Source organism: Nyctereutes procyonoides, unplaced genomic scaffold (genome assembly GCF_905146905.1).
Source record: "Nyctereutes procyonoides isolate TBG_1078 unplaced genomic scaffold, NYPRO_anot_genome, whole genome shotgun sequence".
Classification (NCBI taxonomy): domain Eukaryota; kingdom Metazoa; phylum Chordata; class Mammalia; order Carnivora; family Canidae; genus Nyctereutes; species Nyctereutes procyonoides.
Window position 1 is genome coordinate 20,623,059 of NW_026575036.1, and position 20,647 is coordinate 20,643,705.

A 20,647-nucleotide genomic window follows, 5' to 3' on the forward strand; every position below is an offset into this window, starting at 1 on the left:
AGGAATGTGTGTTTCATTACCTAAGTAGCCCGGTTTAGGAGTGGAGAAGGCAAGGTGTTATGAGTGGTGGACTCAGGAAGATAAGGATATTGAAAGTTCTGACTCAGAGAATGACTGAGGTAATATATTATGTGTTACGGGCTAATTCAGAAAGGAAGTAAGGCTGTGAGAGGGACAGTGGATTGAAAGAAATGAGGGGTTGAGGGACAGGAAAGGCTTGGTGAGACTGAAGACCAGAGTGTGGCAGAAAGACAGGTATTTTGAAATGTAGTTTCCAAGAGAAGGACAGTCCTGGGTGATTAAAGTTCAGTGGATAGTGGTAGAGATAGAGAGTGGGCGAAGGTTATTGGACTTGAGGAAGGGAAAACTTGGAGGCTAGATTTTGGATCAGTGATTTAGATTAGAGGCTCTCATTCCTTGCTGTATAGTAAAGTCCTCCAGAGAGCTCTTATATACCAAAATCTGGGCCCCATCCAGGTAATTAAGTCATAATCCTTGCAGCTAGGATCTCAACATCAGTGTTGTAAAAGTTTGTCAGGTTAAAAAAAAAAAAGTTTGTCAGGTGACTCTTATGCAGATTTAAGAAATAGAGATCGTAGATGAATAATGAACTTGCTGATGATAACAGTTAATAGTTAAGTTAAAATGACAGGTGATGTAAGTTCTCAGTGGGTGATGATATTGTAATAAAATCTAAACAAACCCAATCATTTTTATTTTTATATCATTTCTGTGTTTGTAAATGTGAAACATGCTTCTTTATAAAATAATTTCATCAGGAAGCATATAGATACCTTTTGTACCACAAGTGCATTTAAAATCAGACTAGAAGTACTTAACTGTCTCTAAGTTCCCAAAGGTAAATCTGACTCTCCTAAATTCTCTGGCTACTTGGTTTCTCCGAGATGGGAAGGAGCCTAGATTGCATTTCTCCTTCTAAGAGCACAGAACCTGCCCAGACCTTGTACAGCTTCATTCTTCTCCTTTTTTAAAAAAAAAAATTTTTTTTTAATTCAATTAGATTGGTCCCTTCATCCCCCTAGTCAGCCTCTCCTAGTTGATAAATCCTTCTGTATTCCCATATCCCCTTCCTCAAGACTCTTATTGGTGAACTTGGCCTTATTTTGATTGAAAATTTAAAGCCTTCCCCTCCTCTCAATTATGCACCTTTGATGGCTCTTGGAAATTATTCCTTTGCCTTCTATGTTACACCTGCATTTTAGTTAAATAAAGCAAAGTATCTTAAACTTTTTGTTGCCATGGATCCCTGTTCAGAGTAGGGTTTTTTAAACTATAAAATATACAGAATTAAAGGAGACTACTTATATTTGAGTATAGTTATCAATATTAAAAACAAGTTTGTGGGGATCCCTGGGTGGCTCAGCGGTTCAGCGCCTGCCTTTGGCCCAGGGCGTGATCCTGGAGTCCCGGGATCGAGTCCCGCATCGGGCTCCCTGCATGGAGCCTGCTTCCCCCTCTGCCTGTGTCTCTGCCTCTCTCTTTCTCTCTTTCTCTCTTTCTCTCTCTCTCTCTATCATGAATAAATAAATAAAATCTTAAATAAAAAAATAAAAACAAATTTGCGATGTAATATGTACTTCTTGAGTAGGTCATTAAATATTATGAACTAATGATGGGATTTTCATTACTATATTTTCAAAGTAATGAGAATAAATCATGTTTCTACATACTGCACGGCTATAACATGATATGAAAATATCTATGATTTCTGTTAGTGATGAAGCCACAGATACTGCTGCTGTTATTCTGTTGTTTGTTGCTGCATTTGGGTGAAAAAAGTAACTTTTATTCACATCTGATTTTAAGGACCTACTGAATCCTTAAGCTAGAAAACTGATAAATGACACTAGAACTAGAAATATAAATCAATAAAGTTATAATTCTTGACTTTGGAGCCAATAAAAATATTATTTCTTTAAAGTTTAAAGAACTTAAAAAACAAATCATCTAATGTTATTTTAAAAAACATATTTGTATATCATATTGACTTGTATAGGATGCTCACAAGCAGCATTATTCATCACAGCTCCAAACTGGCAACAATCCAAATGTGTAACAATAAATTAATTATACAATTTACAAGCGATTAGAATGAATGGACCTGAATAGGCTATTGAACCTCATACTGAAAGAAGCCAAATACAAGATTATATCCTGTATTTCCTGTGTATTATATAAAGCTTCAGAATAGGCAAAACTCACCAGGAAAGTGGTTACTTTTAGAAGAGAGGAGTAGTGACTAGGAGAGAGCATAGGAAGGCTTTTGCTGAACTAGGGATATTCAGTTTTTTGATCTGGGTGGTAGTTACACAGTGTAATTACCTTGTGAAAAGTAATTTAGGGGTACATTTGTGATTTTTACATTTTTTTGTAAGTATGTCATACTTCAATAAAAACTTAAAAGGTTTTAAAAAGCAAATTATTTTTTTCTAAATATGAAAGTAGTTAATCCTTAAAAACTGGGCACTTACTATCATCAGTGCTGGGGATAGAGGAAGGTACTACTCTATTTTGTATATTTGGATTCTGTTCTCTAACAGAAGAGCAGTTTTACTGCATTTTTTTTTTCTTATTACTCCCATTTACTCACTACTTATAATAACATTTTATGAAAACTTTATCATGTATTTATCCATCTATCTGCCCTTAATCCATCCATTTTAATCCATCTAATTTTTTGGTGTATTTCAGAGTAAACCGGACAACAGTATGCTTTTCATTAACAATATGCTTTTCATAGGTATACATATCATAAAAGTGCATTGTTTTTTACAGCTTTTTTTCTAAATGTAAAAATTACATACATGATATGCAAATCTTAAGTGTTCATCTGCTGAGTTTTGATTTAGTAATGTTCCTTTGTGTAGAGCTGCCCTGGGAGGTGTTTTACCTTCTTGGCTGACAGAATTACAAAAACTTAACTTTTTTTTTGTTGTCATTATTTCCAGAGAGGAGTGATCAGTTCTTGGCTACATTTGTAACAGTATGTCCTGATTTTCTGGGGCAGTTCCAGTTTTAGATATTTGACCCATTATTCTCCAAAGCCATTGAAATGCAAAACACTAGTATTTGAAAATTCAGCGAGTGAATTAAATGAATAAATGCTATTACATAGAAATGCATGTCACAAACTGAGGAATCAGAGTAAGGGAACCTTAAGCTTCCGAAAGCAAAAGTCCACCAGCCTGTGTAGTAGAATTTTTTAGTTATGTGTAGTTTGGTACTTTTCTAATAAAAAGCATGTGATGCCAAAAGTAACATAATATTGATACAGCAAAGCAGAATGTGTGTTATGTATGTAGTGCTTACTGTGTGCCAAGTGCTGTCCCAGGTGCTGGGAATAGAGCAGTGAATTAAGACCAAGGTTTCTGTGCCCATGAAGCTTGCATTCATACTAAGATGATTGTTTTAGGGAGTAATGGCATTAACTATTGACATGTACTATCATACTCAGTTAATTTGCTGGTAGATTAGTGTGCTTTAGTTGTTTTTGACTTTTTATAAGGACAAAAAAAAGATATAAGAGACAAAATAGCAAAATGAACTCATGGACAGATCATCCAAATGGCAATTATTAACTCATGGTCCATCTTGTTTTGTCTATGCCTCCACTAGTTTCTTGTCTCCCAGGTTATTTTGAAGTAAATTCAAGATGCACTATTTCAAATGCAAATAAATATTTCAAAATATGTCTCTAAATGATAAAGATGCTTAGGAGGAGGCACTTATGTTAAAATTTTTCCTTTAAAATGCTTTTGCGTTAGAATTTGTGCCAAGTATGTCTTAATGACATTGAATAAGTGTATGGGTTAGTTATGTTAGTAATGAGACTAAACATTAGTGTGGAAAATTTGACATTTATATATCGAATGGAACAAAACTTGGTGCTTTTAATGAAATGAAAGTATTTTCTCATAAGAGGTAGTTCTACTAAATTGGAATTTATATCAAATTAAGAAATAATTGCTTATTTTGTGACAAAATGTGAACACCATTTCAGATTTAAAAATTACAAAACTAATTTGATACGTATCTTAACCTGATCAGATTTCCATTAGCACAAGTGAACTGTGAACAGTCTTTATTTCAGAAACGCAGAGAGCCTAATGGTAGGAATTGTTTCACCCCTGAGTTAGTGACCTATATGTGAAAGTGTAAATTTCATTGACTATAATTCTCAACAAAAGTATTTAAATTTACATGCGACTTCTTGCTTTCTATGTTCTGCCAGGATAGAGCAATGATTAACTAAAATAGGCTTAAATATATTTTTTAATGAGTTCTATATACTTTTTTACTTTGGTCTGACTGTTCATAACATTAATACTAATTTTAATTTTGCTAATCTGATAGATTTTATGCATTTTTTTAAGAAATTCTAGTAACAGCCATGGAAAATTGATACGTAGTATAAATATGAAACAGTTGTATTAAGTTGATATAGTCTGATCGTAATGAGATACTGTACATATTTTTTTCATAAGGAACAGAAGCAATGAAAATTTATTTCATTGAGGGAATTCAGATTTTATGTCCAAATTCAAGATTTGATATATCTGCATTTTAAATAATAGAAAAGTTTTGATTCTGTTGAGTTTATTTTTAAATTAATTGAAAATGACCTTGTTACCTGCAATCTTTAAAGATATTCTTTAGAAGTCTTAGTTTTTATTTCTGATTTGTACATAATGGTGCCATTGTTTCCCAAGATATTTCTAAAATGAAGACTCCAACCATATCTGTACCTGAAGCCCTGTATACTTCTGTTAGCTTATACAAAGAAAAATTACATGTTTATAGTTCAATATATATTTGTACAAGAATTTCAAACACTGATGGTGTTTCTAATCAGGTCTGGCATTGCTGGTAATATAAAATACTGTTTGAACTTTCTTTGTAGAAAAAATTTTTTTTTGAAAAAAATTGTAATCTTTGCCTCCCATCATGGATTTTATTGGAAATAAAATCCTTGAATGGTATACTTGGATCAGATAGGAACTTTCTGATAATATAGTCTTGCTTTGTCATAAACTCCTATTCTCTTCATTTCCTTAAATCTTTTCGTATAACTAGGGAGTTTTCTTTAAGAATAGACCCCTATAAAGGTGAGATAGTATAATATATTTAAACACTCTAAAAACATGTCAGTTTGATCTTCATTGCTAGATACAGAGTTGCCATTAGGAGTGTTTTCTGTTGCTGATTAACAACTTTGGGATGTTTTCATGTATTATTATTTGGAAAAAACACTGTTGAATCTGTGACTAAATGTGATTTGGGTATTTGAAAGTTTTGCCATACGCGTTTCATAATCCTCAAATTTTTAACAAAGGCAAGAGTTGTTTTGTAAAGTAATAAGCTCTCTATTCATAAAAATGTTTAGACATGCATACTTACCCCACTATCCCTCCAAATAAATATATACAAACAAACAAGGATATTATAGAATGGAATTTTATGGCTTCTTGGAATTGGAGAAATCAGTGATTCTAATTTTATGAATAACGAATTTTGATTTAGAAAATAATTATAAGGTTGCTTATTTTTGGCTTAATGTTGAAAATTTTTAGAAGCTCAATGTTTGCTTAGATTTAATTGAAATCTCTATTGAAGGACAGTTTTTACAAGACACAGCCAGTGGGTTCATTTATATTTTATGTAAACATATAAAATATGTGTACAATTTAATGTCTCACATACTAAAGAAGGAAACCACCTTGTATCTCCAGCTGAATAAATTAGGTAGATCCTTTTAGCTCTCAGACATAGCTATTGGTTTTATTTTTTCTCGACACATTAACAAATTTCCTATCCATTGGGAAATTTGAATAGGACACAGTAACTTAATAATTGGATAGTTTTAGTTATTAATGCTAAGAAGTAATTTAAGGAAATAGACACTTGGTGGAATTGTGTTGTACCTAGATATGAAAAAGGTAATCAAAATCGCGAACATTTTTGAGCACTTAGTGTGCCCTATACATTGTACTAAATGCTTTACAGTGTGTTTTTCATTTAGTCTTCACAACAACTCCTTGAGGTAGGTATTAGTATTAATCTATTGGACAGATAATGAAACTGAGACCTAAAGATGGTGTAATAATGCCCTGAATGTTGGGCTTTATTTTTTTAATTTGTCAGATCAGTTAACTTAAATTGATTATGTCTTATACTTTGATAGCTTTCTAATTTCATTCACATATACTTTATCTGATGTTGGTAGAAAGACATACCATTAATGCTCAAGCCCAGATTATTTACAAATAATGTATTCTGTGGCTCTTTAGTTCTTACTGTTTATAACCGTCTTTTCACTTATTTCACAGAAGCTACTAACCTAAAAGTTGTTCTTCTCCATCCATCTCCCTCCATCCAATCTCTCAACCCCTGCAAAAAACCATTTAATTTCTAAAACTTTAAAACATTAACAACATACTACTTTGAAAATTAGTTCAAATTTTATATAAGGTTTTATTTTGCTTCCAGACCTGTGAAGTCAAAGGCTTTCTTCTCTCCAGGGCTTCTGGAGAAATAGCAGAATGTTTCCTCTTGATGATTCTAGCTCAATATTACCTCCCTGTTTGCTGCTGTTTGTGTGTGAAGATTTTGTATTTCTTCTAAACAGTATTCTTCGAACACAGTAGACTAAAGATGGGTGCTATCTTAAATGGTTTTGTTTCTAAACTCCTTAGGCAATTAGGATTAGAGCTACTGTAACATTCTTTCCATAGTTTACTTTTTATTGAAACAGTAACATTGTATTTTTTCTTTTATTTATGATTCCTTTGTAGTATTGCTGCTTGTTTTAAACACCTGGCTTTCTTCATTGAACAATTTTGTTTCCTTTAATCCATGTGAAAACCTTACTGTTAGTTATATTCATGTTATTTCATTAATGCATTTTTGTTTGTTTATACATTTACTCTATTTGATTAAGGATAAGAACTCCTGTACTTTTTAAAAACCTTTCCAAAACCAAATAGAGAAATTAGTGATTTTTATATATTTCTTTTTGTCTGTTTTAGGATGGCTACCATAGAGTAGTTAATATTGTGCCAAAGAAACCACCACTGCTAGACAGACCTGGTGAAGGAAACTACAATAGATATTACAGTCATGTTGATTACCGAGAATATGACGAGGGCCGCAGTTTTTCTCATGATCGAAGAAGTGGTCCACCTCACAGAGGAGTATGTAAATTTCCCCCGTGTACTAATTGTTATTTATTATAAGTTAAAAATCATGTAATTTTTGAAATTTATGTGACTGGCCATGAAGGTAGTTGAATAAACACTTCCTGCTTGATGCTCTGTTGAATTGCCTGCTAGAGCTGTCAAATGGGAACTGGTAGTGGAAAATCTTGGGACAAAGTGGGTAAGCCACTCTGGGTAGCTCTATCTAAATGACACTAATTCCAACTAGCCTGTGTTTTTAACCCCTATATTGGCAAGGATTTGCAGAAGCAGATAAAGGTAATCTTTATTGCTTTGGTTCTCAGTAAGTGATGAACAGGTAGTTGCCATCTCTTATTGGATGTACCCACTTATAATTACTTTGATTATTTTCGTCATGATGAAATGCTGTGGGCGAGGTCGGTTTACAGTTGAACCTCAGTCTCATTTTTGTTATACTTATGAAAGTCTACCTAGTAACTCAAATTAGCTCTCAAAATACTGTCCTATATAATTAGCACATTTTAAATGTTAGCTTCTATTATTACCATTATTGTTGCTATTGTATTTTGTTTCTCTTAATCATCTTTAATAATCTAGAAGTATGTATTTAATGTTGCAATAATCTATCACTGAACTTGATTGCAACTATTCCTTGATGCCATTCCTTGGACTTAGCTTGTGTGTTTACATCACTCCTCTGCTAGACTGTTTTCCTATATTTTCTCTTTTCTCCCTCCCCTACTATATAATATTATAATTAATAGTAGATATTCAAACATTGTTTATATTAAAATTTGACCTCACATTGGCTGTTGGAATTACTTTCCATACTTTACCCTCAAAGAAACAGAGGTAAGGTGATTTACCCAAAGTTGGGTATGTATGGAAGTCCAGTTCTCTTACTACTGCATCATGGTGACCTTTGACAATTCTAAAGTAGTAATGAGACTATTCAGGATTTTCTTGTCATTTTGAAGTGTGGGATGCATAGTTTCCTTCTTCTAGAAATGATTTTTGTTTTGTTAAATTTTTAAATGTCATGCTGTTCCTTTAAAGAAGAGGGATTTAGTGTTGAAAAGTTAACATTATATATTATCTCTAACCTAGAAATACTAGATTTTGCCTTTGGAGCCATTATTCCAGGTAGTCTGATGAAGAAAAAATTTGGCCTTTGCGTAAAGTTGTTTTCCCTCTTAGAAAAATCAAATATGGCCTTTTAAAATAGGTAGGGAATTTTAGATTCATTAGACCAATTTGTATTTGAATCCCTATGAATATGATTTCTTTCCCTAAAACCTTGTAGCATAACAGTGCCTCAGCAATAGTTTTTTGTTACAAATTATGTTTATTCATACTTTATAGAACGTTTTCTCTTTATATGCTCCTCAAACAAAAATAAGTCCATTTGAGATCCTTAAGGCTCTTGTGATGTGAATTTATCTTGAGTTCAGTTATATAAAATAAACTACTTATTTAATCTCATATCTTATAGCTGTTGAGTTTTTTCTTTTGTTTATATTTACTGTTGAGAAGGAAAATGATGAATGCATTACTCTTATATGAGAGAGGATATGCTAAAGAGGAAGATGAAGGTAGCATTTATTTTATCTGAATTAATATTTCTGATTGTAAATAATTCACGTTATATTGTTATATACGTAATTTTCAAGTAATTGGGCATGAGTTACTATGTTTTTTTGAATGTAGCTTTTCAAATATATCTGTTTTAGAGGACAAAATATACTTTTTTGATTAATTTTAAACTTAGCACCACATCTTGCTCTAACATAGCTTATCAGTAGGTGATAGCTTATTGTATTATTTTTAATTATAGATTTTAATGAAAATCAAGATGAGAAAAGGAAACTTGAACAAGAAAAATGGGAAAGTAAATTCTTCATTGGGCTTGAATTTGAAAATTGGTGAGGGAACTTAACAGAAGGAAAATAAAATGAAAGGTCAAGAAATGTGTGCTTGATTAAATTGAACCTTTGTTCTTGTAATGGTCCTTAGCTGTTGTGATGTTGGCATATGTTTTTGGCAATAAGACTGTTAAGGGCCTACCAAAGAAATGCCTTAAGCATTTCATAAAGCTCCATCTACTAAATTACTTGTTGAAATGGATGACTTGCTCTATCTTTTTTTCCTTTTTTATGCTTATGAAGCTCAGAGTAATTCAGAAAGGTGTTTAGGTCCTCATATTATTTTGATCTTAGAGACTAGTTTTCAGTAGTATTGTTAGATATATCCTACTTGGCCAAAATAATGTAAGCAAATATCTAAATAGCTTTTTTTTATTTTGCAGGATGAATCTGGCTATAGGTGGACAAGAGATGATCATTCTGCAAGCCGACAGCCTGAGTACAGGTAAAAAGATGAACTTAGTATCATAACTACTTTGATACTTGATTCACTAAGATGTCTGGTATTGAAATCTAATCTCAAGGCTCATAGATGAAATATTTTTTATTAGGATTTATAATTTTGAGAGCAACAGTTTTGAGACTGTAATGTAATAGTACTAATAGAATTCTGTATCTATGGGTGTTTTGAAAACTGATAATGAAAAATAATGTTTGAATTATTGATATATTCTCATCAAATAAATTATTAAGTTATTCCTAATGTGTAATATGGATTATAAGGGTTCTGTTTAATTAGAAGATTAAGGCTTTTTTTGTCCCTCCAGAAGATTTGAGTCATTACAGAGTGTCTTTTATTAACACATTTTAGAATAACTTCAGTCATTGTTAGCCTTAGTTACTTACAGAGGCATCTGATAGAATAGTTAGGAAAAAAAGAGATGGATAGATATAATCAAGTTGTATTTTTACTTTTTTAGATTATTTGAGAGAAATGAGCAGAGGGGAGAGGCAGAAGGAGGAGGAGAAGCAGACTTCATGTTGAGCAGGGAGCTCAACGTGGGCTTGATCCCATCATGACCTGAGCTACCCAGTCACCTCTAAAGTTTGTATGATTTGTTTGTTTGTTTTTAATGACTTCACTACAAAGGAAGTAGTAGAAGTTATAAAAGGAGCTTTTTAAAGATGAGGACACCTGGGTGGCTCGGTCAGTTAAGCACTCAACGCTTTATTTTGGCTCAGGTCATGATCTCAATATCAATCTCAGGGTCATGAGATTGAGCCATGTGGAGATCAGCCTCCATGCTCAGCAGGGAGTCTGCTTGGGATTCATTTTCTCTCGTCCTCCCTCTTCTCTGGCCCTTCTCCCCTCAAAAAAATAAATCTTAAAAAAAATATATCTCTTATGAACTGTTAGAGAATAACCTATAGACAAGGGAAAGTAGTCAAATGCTACAACTCTCTAGGTGCCAGAAGTAGACAGTAGGATTCAGTGGATCAGAGCAAGGCAGTTTGTTACTCATAGCACCTCAGTCATCAGGGGCATCGATGTCCCTTATGTGATGGGCAGAGATGGTGGCTCTGCATACAGTGACATGCATTGCAGCTGAGGAACACAGGGTCAAGAGCTTGCTACTTTTTTGTAGGAAGCAGGAAGCAAGCAAGCCAGTATTTCACTCACTCAGAGTGAGCAGTCACATGTTATGCTGTGGTCACCTTGACCTATTTAATTGTCTGTATGACCAGCTACAGAAACTGTTCAGTGTCAGTGGATGGTAAGGTCTTGCAATTTAGAGTACACAGCAGGGATGTGCAGGGATGGACTCATGGTGGACTGCCTTTCCCAATAGAAGTAATAGAGAAAATAGATTCTGAAAAATACTTTAATTAAATTCAATTACTGTTAAACATAACACAGTAAGTTTTAGCCAGCTAGGAATGGAAGAGAATTTCCTTTATCTTATAAATGTGATTTGCTATACTGAATGGTAGAGTTAGAAGCATTAGCTTTAAAACCAGGATGGAGCAAAGATGCCACTTGTTATTGCTTCTATTCATCATGGTAAGGTCTCAGCCTCCACAGTAAGATAAGAAACATACAGTTGTAAGGGTTAGAGTGAAGGAAAACTATTTACAGATGTTAAATTATCTATGTAGAAGATCCAAGAGAGTCTATAGACTATCAGAACTGTAAGGAAATTAGCAAAGTTCAGTATAATCAACTGATAGCGTAAGTTAGAAAATGTAATTTAAAAATATTTTCTATAAAATAAAAACTGTAAGGAGTAATGAGAATATAACAAAACTGTGTGAAATCTATGTAGATGAAATTGCAAGTCATTTCTAAGGGACATTTAAAAAGACGTGAGTAAAAGGATATATGTGACATCCTTGACTGAGAAGAGACAGTATCATGAAGATATCAGTTCTCAAATTCAGGTGTTCATTCAGTTTGGTTCCAGTGTAAATTTTGGATTTTTCCCCATGGAAGTTGGTAAGCTGTTTCTAAAGTTACTATGAAGGAATAAAGGACCAAATGGCAAAAATAGCCTTGAAAAAGATGTGAAGACTCAATATACTATCAAAATTTATCAAGCTCTAGTAATGTAAACAGTCAAACAAGACAGAGAGTTTAGAAAGAAACCTAGATATATCCAGGAGTTGGGGATATAGCAACAGCGGCACTACAAATCAAATGGGGAAAAGAATGAACTTTTCAGTAACTAGTGTTGGGACAAATGGCCATCCATTAGGGGGAAAAAAAAATGAAATTGGAAGCCTAGCATATCAAAATGTCTGGTATAACAAAGACTAAATGTGTAAAGCAAAAGTGTAAGAAAAACTGTTGATTAGATTAGCTGATGGTTTGTATTTATTCCAAAGAAACAGTTCTCAAGTTGATTTAGTTGATTTTAGTTTTTAAAATAATAGTTTGTTTCTATCTTTATTCTCTCTTCCTTTTTTAGCACTTTATTATTTTCTTTATGTGTGTATATAATTTTACATAAATAAAATCATATGTGGGGCTCCTTGTTTCCTATAGTCATGTTGACACTGTGTGTTCTATATTTTTCTCTATATTCATAAACATTTCAAGTATTGTTAATGAGATCATATTCGTACTTTTCTGTACAAAGCATTGTCTAATAAATCTGAGTATATAATGTCACTATGAAACAGTACTTCAGTTTTTATGGCATGGATTGCCAAAAGTGGAATTTCTGGGTCACAGGATGTACATATTTTACATTTTAATAGATATTTTCAGGTTGTCTTCTAAAAGTCTGTAACACTTATGTTTGATTTTTTTTTTTTTTTATGATAGTCACAGAGAGAGAGAGAGAGAGAGAGGCAGAGACACAGGCAGAGGGAGAAGCAGGCTCCATGCACCGGGAGCCTGATGTGGGATTCGATCCTGGGTCTCCAGGATCGCGCCCTGGGCCAAAGGCAGGCGCCAAACCGCTGCGCCACCCAGGGATCCCTTATGTTTGAATTTTTGAAAAAAAATCTAACATTTTATTTTGGATATTTTTCTTTCCATCTTATTTATGAGTATAAGTAGAGTTTCGAAATTTCTTTTAAGAATTGCTATAACTGTATCCCATAGATTCTTATTTTTTAAATTTTTTTTAAGTAGACTTAACACTAAGTGTGGAACCCACCGTGGGGATTGAACTTACGACCCTGAGATCAAGACCTGAGCTGAGATCAAGAGTCAGACCAACTGAATCACCCAGGCGCCCCTGACAGATGGCAATTTTATACTGATTCAAACATAGTATATTCTAGTTACTCTGTAATCAGTGTTGCCTATACTTGTACTCTGTTGTTTGAAATTTTTTGGTATAGTGTTCATTATATATGGTATATTCATTTGATAAATATTTATTGGGTGGCTGGTATATGTCAGATATTCTTCTACCCTCTGGGGATAAAAAGATTGTGTTCTCATTAGCCTACTTTTTAGTATGAATTATAGATAGTAAACATATAAAACAACATTTTTATGAAGGCAAATGAAATGTTAGTGGCATAGAAAGGGCTTCTTTCACATATTCTGTAGCTTTACCTGATGTCTGGGTGTCCTCAGTGACGCTTCAAATATCAGGCTATCACAGGAGCTATTACTTTTACAGGCTAGCATCTTTCTGGCTGTCTGTAGGTTGTTCCCTATTAGGTGATATCATCGAAGACTTTGTGAATGGCTGTTTTAGGGAGAAAAAAGATCACTGCATTGTAAACGATGCAGAGAGTAGTTGTGTATATTGGTTAAGAGAATTAACGTTCTGAGTATTTAGGAAAACCATGCTAACTAGTGTTTTTGTTTTTGTTGGGTTGTACACAATAATTATTTGTGGAAAGAAAATGTTAGACTATTTAAAATATTCTATTTGATACAGTGTTTTAAATTTATAGAAAAGTTGTGAGAATAAATCAGAAACTGCTAAATTTTCACCAGAAATCAACCCCAGTAATGTCTCCCACAATGCCCCAGTAATGTGTTTTATAGCAAAAGATCTAAAGGTCATATTTTTGTAGACTTCTTTAATCCGGAACAGTTCTTCAGTCTTTTCCTTGATTTTGTTTTTGTTTTTGTGGCTCACTGTTTTGGGCAAGATGAACACAGAGCAGACATTTTGTAGACTGTTTCTCAAATTTAGGTTTGTCTAATGTTTATGGTTAGATTTCAGTTATACATTTTTGCCAGGACAGTCCCTGAAGTGATGCTATTTTCTTTTTATTGCATCCCATTAGATTACACATGTTGTTGATTTGTTCCCTTATCGATGGTGTTGACTTTTATCAGTTGATTAAGATGGAATCTGCAAAATTTCTTCACTATGAAGTTAGCTTCCTTCCCTGTCATTAGTGTGTGTGTGTGTGTGTGTGTGTGTGTGTGTGTTTAAGATTTTATTTATTCATTCATGAGTGACACAAAGAGGCAGAGACATAGGTAGAGGGAGAAGCAAGCTCCTCACAGGGAGCCTGATGCGGGACTTGATTCCCGGACTTGGCATCACGCCCTGAACCGAAGATAGACCACTTAACTACCCAGGCATCCCAACATTAGTGTTTTTTTGGGGAAATACTTTGGAACTATGCGAATATGCCATTCTTCATCTCATTTTCAACCACTAGTCTAGCATTCATTGGTGTTTCTTGCCTGAATTATCAATATAATTGTTTGTAATGGTAATTTTGTAATTAGACTGATCTTTTTGTTACCTGTTATCAGTTTGTGAGGAAGTGCTTTCTCTTCTCTCCACCACCCACTTTAAGAAAAAACACAGAACTTTGTTTTATATCCGCATAGACTCGTGGATTCCTATCTTATTCAGTATGTTATAATCTGTTACTAACATCATTACGATGTTCAAATTTGGTCCGTGAGAATCCCTTCAAGGTAGCTCCTGTGTTTTTTCAAAAAATATGTTGTTTTAGGGGCATATGTTTAACGTAAAATATGCCATTTTAACCATTTTTAGTACACAGTTCACTGGCATTAATTATATTTACAATGTCAGGTAAAGTGGTTACACCAAAAAACACTATTTTTAAAACTTTTTTCCATCATAATGAAAACTATACCTGTGAAGCAATAACTGCTCATGCCTCCTTATGCCTAGCCCAGGGCAGCCACCTTTCTACTCTGTGCCTTTAAAAATTTGCCTATTCAGGATCTCTGGGTGGCGCAGCGGTTTGGCGCCTGCCTTTGGCCCAGGACGCGATCCTGGAGACCCGGGATCGAATCCCACGTCGGGCTCCCGGTGCATGGAGCCTGCTTCTCCCTCTGCCTGTGTCTCTGCCCCCCCCCCCGTGACTATCATAAATAAAAAAATAAAAAAAAATTGCCTATTCTTGGTATTTCATATATGTGGAATCATACAATATTTGTCCTCTTGTGTTTGACTTTTTTCATTTAGCATGATGTTTCCAACATCATGGTATAATGTCAGAATGCCATTTTTATTGGTGAATAATATTCCATTTTATGTATTTACCCACATTTTGTTTATCCATTTGTCTTCTATTGGATATTTGGATTGTTTCTACCTTTTGGCTATTGTGAATAATGCTGCAGTGACCATTGACTCCTAAGTATCTATTTTGAGTCTCTGCTTTCAGTTCTGGGTACTTACCTAGGAGTAGAATTGCTGGGTCATATGGTAATTCTATGTTTAGCTTTTTGAGGAACCAGCAAACTACTTTCTGTAGTGGCTGTACCATTTTACATTCTCACAGTGTACAAGGTTCCCAGTTTCTTACATACTCACCACCACTTATTATATTACTTTTATTATTGTCTGTGTATATGCACATGGGGGCATTCTGTTAAGTGATTTTAAAAATTAAAACCTAGATCACAATTATTTCAGGTTCTAGTTATTTTGTAAATATAGTTATAGCAAGCTATGGCCTAAAATGTCCACAGGCACTATCTGTGTAATGAAATGATTGATTCATTTATTTCCTGTGTAGTTTTTAAACTACTACATGGTGGTGTGAGCATGAAAATGAATAAGAGCTTCCAGAAGGAGGTTTTGTTCTTTGTGGTCAGGAAAAAATACTTTGAAATAACGACAAGTAACAAAGCAGAATGGGATGGGTTGTACTTCCTAGGGTAGATTCTGACACTGAAGGAATTCAGAAGAATGATAATAAGTAAGATGATGAGGAAAAACTGAGGGGGGAGGGATCATTTGAGTTGAACTCTGAAGACTAGTTATCATTTCTGTCAGAAGAGATGGATAGAGCTAGAGGAAGACTAAGTGGCTGCGACATAGCAAGCAAGTACATAGTATGTACATGATGGGGACGTTTTGGCTGAAGCACAGATGCTAGTGGACATCTGGGTTGCTGGAATCTGGCAGACAGAGAGTGGGAATAAAATTGCATAGAAGTCAGGTTTGGAGATGAATTTGGGGGAATCCTTGGTATAAAAGTCATCTTTGAATTGGGCTTTGGGTGCTTGTGCCTGGCAGCGTTTTACAGGCAGGAGGGAATGGCACATTTCAGGAATAACATCAGCTGGCATAGAATACATAGAGAAAAGGTAAGATGCAGCCGGAGGGTTGGTGTGGCACAGCTTTTGTAGGTTTCCTCTTTAAAACCTAAGGTGAAGGGAGGGCAGGTGGAGAATTTGGGATGATGGTTGGATGAATAATGGAAGGGGGTCAATTTGCAGAGGGTCTTCCCTAGAAGCTCAGGCATCTTGGAAGCTCAGTGCTAAACTGCAGCTCAGTGAAATCTTGTTGAAGCTTATATTCCTTTAAGATTTTTTTTTAAATAGGAGTGTGAGCTAATTTTAGCTAAATCTAATATGTGTGTATGAAAATGAATGCTGCTTTTGAAATTTAGTGCATGCAGTGTCTGTTTTCATTTAAAATACTTCCTATATTCTTTTTGAAATGATTTTATGAATGGGATACCTAGATGGCTCAGTGGTTGAGTGTCTGCCTTTGGCTCAGGTTGTGATCCCAGCGCCCTGGGATTGAGTCCAGCACTGGGCTCCCTGCAGGGAGCCTGCTTCTCCCTCTGTCTGTGTCCCTGCCTCTCTGTGTCTCTCATGAATAAATAAATAAATCTTAAAAAATAAAATAAAATAAATGCTTTTATGAAGATTTTCAGTGGAGCCCTGTACATACTAACAATTCCAGCATTTCCTATGATCTTTTCCACCATTAATTTCTCTCATGTAAAGAACTTGCAAAACAACAGAAAAGATGTTCCGATGTCCCTCCTACATCTGTGGTCCCCTGGGCTCCCCTCACACCCTCACTGGCTTCAGGCTGGTCCTGGCTCCCCGCCCATGGGGAACAAGTACCCCTGTATTTCTAAAGCAACTATTTATTTTAGAAAAAAAAAAGAAATCAAAAACACTCTGTTCATCTTGGTTCTGTATCTCATGTGATAGGTATAAATCACATTGTATCATCTACTTGACTCTGGAGCATTTGTTCATTTGTGGCAATTAATTTACTGTACTTTGATAAATCATTAATACGGGGATGTTTTATAACATTTAGAGGTTTTTCTGGAGGCTTCGTGTGGACTTCTTTTCTTTTTGAGGTATAATTGATGACATATTGTCCTTACAGTTTTTATTGTTTTGTTGTTTCCTTTATGTAGATTCTTTTTTTTTTTTTTGAGGTATAATTGACATATGACATTATAGTATCCCTATCCTTTCTCTTGTTGTTATTATTGCCATCTTGGTAAGTGTAAATTTGTATCTCACTGTGGTTTTCATTTACATTTCCCTAACAAGTTAGTGATGAGCAACGTTTCATGTGCCTATTGGTCATTTGTATCTTCTTTGAAGAATTATCTACTCATTTTTTGACCCATTTTATTATTTATTTATTTTTAAAAAGATTTTATTTATTTATTCATGACAGAGAGAGAGAGAGAGGCAGACACTGGCAGAGGGAGAAGCAGGCTCCATGCAGGGAACCTGACGTGGGACTCGTTCCCACGTCTCCAGGATCACACCCCGGACCCAAGGAGGTGCTAAACCACTGAGCCACCGGGGCTGCCCTTGACCCATTTTAAAATTAGATTGTTTGCCTTTTTGCTGTTGAGGGTTTTTGTTGTTGTTGTTGAGTTTTAGAAGAGTTCTTTATATATTCTGGATATTAAATCCTTAACAGGTATATGGCTTGCATATATTCTGTTCTTTTGGTAATGTCCTTCAACATTCAAAATTCTAATTCTAATGAAGTCTTATATCTCTATTTTTTCTTTTGTTGCTAATGTTTTTAGTGTCATATCTAAGAATTGATTGCTAAATCAGTGTTGTTTTGTTATGACTTGTCCACATCATTCTTTGATCAGTTCCTTACCTGTGGATGTAGGATGTTCCAGGTTATTTTATGCTTTCTCTGCCCCAGGCCTAAAGTCTAAGTTATTTCTCTAAGGAGAATAGGTTCTCTTTAGTGGAAAGTCCAAGATCTGGACACTAGTGTGCGTGGATGTGTGTATACACATACACATACACACATGTACATTTTTTTTGCACATACTCTTTCTGTGGTTTTTTTTTTATACATTATTTACATATATTGAAGATCATGGGTTTGTGGCAGTATTCTTTCCTCTTTTCTATACCATATTTTACCCCTTTCCATCAGTGAAAAACCTGGCTCCCAGTTTTTGGAAGAAACCGTTCTCTGTGAGTCTCTTGCATTCCTACACATTTTGCCAAGATATGCCAAGAATGCAAGGCCTGATCACTTTTACCCATGCTATTTCTCAGAGTTGAATTTGTAGTGAACATTCTTGAAAGATAAGGTAGTTCTCCCTCTGTATCAAAGAGTAGACTTACTTATTGCTGTGTAAAAATAGTGGCTTCCCCATGTTTAAGTATTCCTTAGTTGTGAACCAAACTTACTATATGTGCAGCATCGATCTTGGCTTATATTACATCATTCCTGTGGGACTTGGAACCAGGCTTTCACAAATAAGCCAATGCTATGTTGCTTGCTGTGCTGAGAAAAATAAAATCCTTTTTGTCTCAGGAGTCTTGTGTCGTCTACCAATATCCATGAAGCAGTAATTTTCTAACTTATTAGCTTGTAAGTAGGATAAAATCTGATCCCAGACCTGAAACCAGTATCTCAGTAGTTCTGCTCACATTCTTTGTGTAGTTAGTCTTCTGACCCCTGGCTCTTCCTTCTTGCACTCTCCAGCACTTTACTTTTGGAGGTTGCCGTCACTGGCTGCTACTAGGCCACCTGGCTTCACACCATCTTCCACAGGTCCATTACTGGCTGTGGAACTTCCAGTTTATAATTTATCTAGTCTTTTTCACTTACTATTTTATGTGTTTCATACTATAGCACATTATATACTTTATAAATTATATATATATATGGTTCATACCAAATAAGCATGGAGTCATTGGAAGCAGCTGGATTAAATAACAGATAACAGGAAAAATGATGTATTGTTTTCTGTCATCCTCCCACACTCCCACCCTCACTCTAAAAGTTATCACTTTTTTCTTTAATAGAGCCATGTACCTGATAATTTATCCACATTTCAAGCATATCATCATCTATTCATCTTGGTTGTGTATATATAGTGATTTTTGTTATCTCTGTTCAAAACACACTTGAAGTAGATAAAGTTCAGAATATATTAGGATCCACTTCATTTCATATTCAAGAAACATGTCCTACTTTACCAAGGGTTGTTAATTTAGCCTGAATGAGGTGGTTCTTAACATCATTTCTCCCCACTCCCCCCCCCCCCGCCCCATAGTTATGAGGTCTTAGAATAAACTTTAGGATGGAACTGATATAAAGTATTAAATAGTATTTAGAAGTATAGAACACGAGTGTCACCACATGGCCAGCATATTTTATTTTAAATACTGAAGGGGTTGTTTTTTTTTTTCTGTATTTACATATGGAAAATTTTGATAAAGTAGTTTAGTATTTTTATACTTAATTTTTTTAAAGCAAAGGTTCATTTCTTAATTTTTCTTTTAAAGATTTTATTCATTTATTAACACACTAGAGAGAGCATGAGCAGGGGAAGGGGCAGTAGGAGAAGCAGACTTCCTCCCCAGCAGGGAGCTGGATGCAGGCCTCGATCCCAGGACCAAGGACCACGACTTGAGCCAAAGGCAGACGCTTAACCAATTGAGCCACCCAGGTGCCCCTAAAGCAAAGGTTTAATTTTAAATTTTATTAAAGTGATTTTATCTTCTTAGTTGATATACTATTTGACAAAAATACTACAAAAATCTTTGGCTTATTAGTGGTACAAATGTTTATTGAGTGTTTACTTTGTGTAGGCTACTGTGTTTATATCACTAGCTTAGAGTCCAGTAAGTAAATAGATGCATAAGGAGACAGCCTAATATGATACATGCTGAAGTTGCATAAAATGCTGTAGGAAGACAAGCATTTACCCTGTTCTGGTGTTTTATTGAAGATTTCCTGTAGGAGCAGATAACATGAACAAACATGGAGAACAAGTAAGAGTTAACCAGAAGAAGAATGGGGAACATGTTCCTGCAAAATGAGGAGCATGAGTAAAGCTGTATAAAGCATGATGTGTAGAGGTATTAATGGATACATATATGTGACCTAGGGAATTGTGAATTAAAGTATAACTAAGAAGTCTGAATAAATAGTTTTATTTATTTTTAATTTTTTAAAAATATTTTATTTATTCATGAGAGACAGAGAGAGAGAGGGAGAGAGAGAGAGAGGCAGAGACATAGGCAGAGGGAGAAGCAGGCTCCATGCAGGGAGCCTGATGCAGGACTCGACCCCAGGACCACGTCCCAGGCCGAAGGCAGGCACCAAACCACTGAGCCACCCAGGGAATCCCTGAATAGTTTTAAAAATACAGTTTTATTCTGTTGGCAGTGGGGAGCTCCTGAAAAATTTTTACCTGATAGACAGGCTGACCCAATAGGAATGTAGTTTCCTTTGTTTTCAGTGTAGAGGGTGATTTTTAATAAATAATAATAAATTTAATTATTTTTATTAAAATAATTAAATTTATTAAAATTAAATTTATTAAAATTAAATTTATTTTAATTTATTAAATTTATTAAAATTAAAATTATTAAAA

The 20,647-nt window shown here is 34.6% G+C and overlaps 1 protein-coding gene across 12 annotated transcripts in view; it reads left to right on the forward strand.

The window, feature by feature from the left end:
* PPHLN1 (periphilin 1) overlaps positions 1-20,647 on the forward strand; it is a 142,967-nt gene that overhangs the window by 20,022 nt on the left and 102,298 nt on the right. For 9 of the 12 annotated variants that reach the window (XM_055318945.1, XM_055318936.1, XM_055318934.1 and 6 more), the window contains 2 exons: positions 7,047-7,211; positions 9,502-9,563. In XM_055318945.1, coding sequence (XP_055174920.1) covers positions 7,047-7,211; positions 9,502-9,563 — 227 coding nt within the window. The remainder of the gene's footprint in view (positions 1-7,046; positions 7,212-9,501; positions 9,564-20,647) is intronic. The other 3 variants (XM_055318943.1, XM_055318941.1, XM_055318944.1) reach the window with 1 other exon arrangement.